Source organism: Benincasa hispida, chromosome 9, assembly GCF_009727055.1.
Source record: "Benincasa hispida cultivar B227 chromosome 9, ASM972705v1, whole genome shotgun sequence".
In the NCBI taxonomy this organism is placed as follows: Eukaryota; Viridiplantae; Streptophyta; class Magnoliopsida; order Cucurbitales; family Cucurbitaceae; genus Benincasa; species Benincasa hispida.
The window spans coordinates 29,218,057-29,223,332 of NC_052357.1; the positions used below are offsets into that span (position 1 = coordinate 29,218,057).

General features: G+C 32.0%; 1 protein-coding gene across 1 annotated transcript; it reads left to right on the forward strand.

Annotated features, from left to right (window-relative positions):
- Positions 1–254: 254 nt before the first annotated feature.
- Positions 255–4,869, forward strand: LOC120087218 (ribonuclease 2-like). Its single transcript, XM_039044131.1, has 8 exons — positions 255–573; positions 1,282–1,310; positions 1,768–1,841; positions 2,188–2,289; positions 2,425–2,428; positions 3,180–3,271; positions 3,874–4,035; positions 4,577–4,869. The coding sequence occupies exons 1-8, from the start codon at positions 356–358 to the stop codon at positions 4,721–4,723; spliced, it is 828 nt and encodes a 275-aa protein (XP_038900059.1). The 5' UTR covers positions 255–355; the 3' UTR covers positions 4,724–4,869.
- The last annotated feature ends 407 nt before the right edge of the window (positions 4,870–5,276 follow it).

Consider the following 5,276-nt stretch of genomic DNA (forward strand, 5'->3'; position numbering starts at 1 on the left):
AAAGTTTGATGCTAAGTGAAGAGAATTCATTCTGATTATTTTATATTACATTAATTCCTACCATTAGGCCACATTTACTATTAATTTAAATTAATTTAAATTTAATTCATCTCTTACCTTTAATTAAAATATTATTTATTTTTAATTTCTATATATAAGTTCAAGCATTAATTATTCAACACCTTCAAATACAAATATTAATTATCCAATATACTCGACAAATATTCAAATACAATATTAATTGAATGTTAATTTGTTACCTTTACCAATTCTTTTATATTCAAAATTTTTGGCATCGACAAGGTCGCCGTCGTCGTCGTCGTCGTCCTGTTGGGGGAGCAATTTACCGATCAGGATGCTCCCTCTCTCCGTCGTTCCCTTCATCTTTCTTCTTCAATTCAGTCTCTCTCTTGCATCAACTTCCTTGAATCAGCCTTCGGATGCCATAATTTTCCCGATCAAGGACGGACGACAGCAGAGAGAATTCGATTACTTCAAATTGGCCCTACAATGGCCTGGTACTATCTGCAAGGCCACTCGCCATTGTTGTTCCTCCAACGCATGCTGTAATCGGTGACTGCTTCTTCTCCTTTTCAGACCATATTGATATACCCCATTTAGAATGCTTTACTAATCGTTCCTTTCGTTTGAGGATTATGTTTTATAGTTGTTTGCTATAAAATTTTCCATTTAGTCATGCTGCTTGATGTGAAAAAGTGGTAGAAGTTATATAGTTGTGTATTATGCATCATCGAACCTTCCGTTTTCTTTCGGCCCAATTGTTGGGTATGATTTTGCTGGCTGATAGGGAATCAAAGTGAAATAAGCATGCTGTTTACTCATAGAATTTTGGACTCCTTATAGTTATAGATTTTTCAGGCTATGTTTAATTAGATTTCTTCCGGTTCCTCTTTTATTGAATGTAATAAAACTATCTCTAGTTACTTATTGAGTGTAAGGCTATCCAATATATTTAAGTTGTAGTAGCTCTCCAATAACCTTTCATGGATTTAAATTTGAGCATCTTTTGGCACCAATATCTACGTTTCATGTTATTGCTATTAAGCAATTGGGTATTTCGGCATTGAATGAATTGCAATGGAGATGACCCCAAAAAGTAGATGAGAAAGGTTATTAGAGACCATTGATAGAATAAAAATTCAGAGTTTCGCCCATCTGTTGTAACCTGTATTCCATATTTTCTTGAGGGTTCTTCTAAATTCTATGGATGGTCTTTTTCATTGTTCATAGACTTACGTACATTTATCTCTTCTTTGGTAGATCTGGTGCTTTTGCTGACTTTACAATTCGTAAGTTGAAGCTACAAGCATTGCTTCCACAATTCCAAAATAAGAAGCACAGACAACTTGACACGGAATGGAGATATATAGATATGACAACAATACATTTTAATTATATATGTTATTTTAATATCTTCATACATCTTAATCATTCTCATTTTCAAAATATTCTTCAATTTATGATATATTGACATTTGACTGTGAAACAAGCAGTAAACATGTGATGTTTTAAGAAGTTGTAGACAATTTTCTAAATGGTGCAATGCCCTACAACAAGATATTTGAAAAACTCTATAACCAAATTGACATTTCTGTTAATGAATCAATATTTAATGAATAAAATAAAGTTGAGCATGTTCATGTACTGATATGAGTTTAAATAGTTTTATGTATGTGGACCTCAAAATTTATTATTCGCTTCTGTATAACTATGCATTGAATTTGTAATCTCTTACTTGTGTGATAGATGGGTTATGGCCTGATTATAATGATGGAACGTGGCCTGCATGTTGTGCTGGAAAAAAATTTAACGAGAAGGAGGTACGTTGTTATTAAAGTTAGGCTGTTGATGTCACATTATAGTCAGTGCAAAAAATTGGATCTAGGTAGCCCTATTTCTTCGAATGTTCAAATATCTGTAACCATGCTAGTGTTTTGGGTTTGTACCAAAACCTGCATCCTCAAAAGCTTGAACCAAGAAACCCATGTATCTTATGGGAAAGCATTAGTGCAAGTTGAAGAGCTAAAACAAAGCATTTTCAGCCTGATTTTCATATGTTATTGTCGGTTTTATTTTGATTATTGTGCCGTTCAATTTTTTTTTGCAATTGATACATTGTTTGGCATAAGTCATTTTTGTAACATCCTGCATCTTTTATTCTTGCAGATTCATACCTTACTTGATCCCCTGAAGAAATATTGGCCATCTTTGAGTTGTAATTCACCTTCAACTTGCCATGGTGCGAAGGGATCATTTTGGGCTCATGAGGTGACCATCACTAATACAAGATATATTTGGTGTAAATTTGCACTGATGATACCCAAGTTTTAATTGATGATTCTTTTTTTTTTTTTTCCCATTTCTTGTTCCCGTGATGGCTGAATTGGCTACTGCATTGGGTAGTGGGGTAATGATCCTTGGCTTCTCTCACTTGGATACTATAATTTATATTATATAATACATTGAGGTTGAGGCTTTACTTCTTTTATTGAATTTTTCTGATTGGCAAAGGACAGATCTCTAGATTTCACCTTTGCACTCTCTCCTGTAAAATATTAATTTGTCACGATAGTGGACAAGTATATTCATTTCTAAAGGCGTTCACATCATGGCCATATATGTTCTATCCATTGCACAATGATATCCCATAAAAAATATTCATTTCTAGAGGCGTCCACATCATGGCTACATGTGTTCTATGCATTGAACAATGATATCCCATAAAAATATTCATTTCTATAGGCGTTCACATCATGGCCATATATGTTCAATGCATTATACAATGATATCCCATACAAAAATGTATAGTGTTCTATGCATTGAACAATGATATCCCATAAAAATATTCATTTCTATAGGCGTTCACATCATGGCCATATATGTTCAATGCATTATGCAATGATATCCCATACAAAAATGTATTTTTCTATCATATATCTTGGACCAATGCTTCTCAACTTTGATGGTGGCCTTCATTATCCACGTAGAGTTGGTCCTTGATTGGATGTGACAACGTACCTTTTTCGTAATTTACTACATTTTAAGACAATAATTTGATATGTTCATTTTATTGTTTTGATGTCAACGTTGGAAGTAAAGCATATTTTATGTACTTCCCATGCATTGGTTTTCTCATATCGTATTTCTATGGCATGCAGAGAAGCATGGAACTTGTTCTTATCCAGTAGCTCGTGATGAATACAGTTACTTTTTAACTACTCTCAATGTCTATTTCAAATATAATGTCACAGTAAGTCCTGGAATGATGTTACCCTTCTACATTTGCTCTAAAATCAATAGATCAGACTAGGCTGCTTGCTGTTTAGTTCCACATTGGTTTGCTATTGTTGATGACTCGATTTTTATTTCTCTTATTTGGTAAATGTTACTGATGACTTTCCTTTGCATATCAGTTTGCAGATTAGTTTCACATTAGTTTTCTAGATTGTTTAAGCTGTGGTCACTGCTATTTTATGGTTAATGGCGTACTAGATTGCAGAGAATAATTTAATGATTGAGAACAATCAGATAAGTATTTGGGGTATTCTAGGTTAATAGGACGCAAGAACCTAAACTATGGGGTTATAGCCGCGTGAATTGGGAACCTCATACCATTCCGAAGGTCAATGGCCATTATTGAACTCAAAGAGAAATTAAAATTTAATTAAGTATTTGACTACTGAAATACATCTATGGAAATTGAAATAATTACTTCATTGGATAACCATTTGGTTTTTTTAAAATTAAGCTTATAAATACTACTTAGTTTTTTTTTTTTTAGCGTTTTTAAAACTACTTTGCTATATTTGTTTACCTTTCAGTTTGGTTACTAATGAACATCTTATGTCCCAGAAAGTTCTAAATGATGCTGGATATGTACCTTCAAATACTGAGAAATATCCTCTGGGAGGAATCATTTCAGCAATTCAGAATGCTTTTCATGCCACCCCTTCATTGGAATGTAAAAATGGTGCAGTGGAGGAACTTTATTTATGTTTCTACAAGGACTTCAAGGTATCTTGCTCTTCTTACATTTGCAAATTAGGTTTCAAATTGATTTCCTTAACTGAAAGAACTGCATGAAAAGCCTTAAAATTAAATTGAACAGGACTTTGAACAATTCCCTATGTTGATGCTTATTGTATTGGTATTAAACTTAAATTACAAGTTTAGTCTCCAAACTTTAAACTGTGTTTGTTTGGTCGCTGAACTTTCAAAAGTTTTTATGTCTAACAAGTCCTTGAATCATTAAACTTTCAATTTTTTATTCCATAACTTTCTGAATCTTCAATTTTTTTTTTAATAGATCATTTGATTTATTTCATATTTTTTAAAATTCATTAATCTCAAATAAAATCGGAAGTTTAGGGCTCCGTTCGATGTAAAAAACTATGTGAAAGACCTATTAGACAAAAATGGAAGGACATAAACCTCAAATTTCATGACTAAACTTGTAATACAGCCTTGTGTTAATTATCCTTCTTGACTAAGTTGATCCCATTGATGTTTATTGGATATATTTTGGGTTCCTGAAATGATGTTTTATTTATTGCAGCCTCGTGACTGTGCTCAGACCCACTCACAGAATGGTATCATTTCTTCAAAATTTTCATGTCCCAAATATGTGAGCTTACCAGCATATAAGCCTGAAGCCAAGATTTTCAAGTTCACCCATTCAAGTAGGCAATATTTAAGTGCTTAATTTTCACTCTTTTGATGTCATTTCTCTGCTTGAGATGTATATGAATCTGTAATGTGTTATGTTTCTAATACTTTACCTTTTGGAAGACCTAAAGTTGGAATTTTATACGCTGAACATTTAATTTGATCAATCACTTTCTTGAACTATGTGGTTTGTTACCATTGTATCTCTGAACTTTTGATATCATCAATTAGTGTCTTATAGTTTGTTAGTTGGCTGTAATTTGTTAATTTTTTCTCAAATTTTCTAAAGAGATTTCTCTAACCCAAAAACTAAAAATTAAGGTTCTGATAACCACTTTTTTTAAAAAAATACATAAATAAATAAAATAAAATAACCCTATTTCTTTCATATTTCTTATGATAATATGCAATTTTCTTAAATACCATGGTTGAACTCTTAGTCAAATTCTAAAAACAAAAACAAATTTAATTTTTTTTTTTTAAGTTTTAAAATTTTGTTTGGTTATTTAAACCATCGGTAAAAATGAGAGAACAAATGAAGAAATTTGAAGGTAGAAGTTATGTCTATAGATTTAATTTTCAAAAATAAA

Bases quoted from the DNA above. Each gene is read 5' to 3' on its own strand.
- LOC120087218 (XM_039044131.1), top strand. From the start codon at position 356: ATGCTCCCTCTCTCCGTCGTTCCCTTCATCTTTCTTCTTCAATTCAGT. The intron at 574-1,281 runs GTGACTGCTTCT...CTTCTTTGGTAG, and splicing joins TCCAACGCATGCTGTAATCG to ATCTGGTGCTTTTGCTGACT. The intron at 1,842-2,187 runs GTACGTTGTTAT...TTATTCTTGCAG, and splicing joins AAAAATTTAACGAGAAGGAG to ATTCATACCTTACTTGATCC.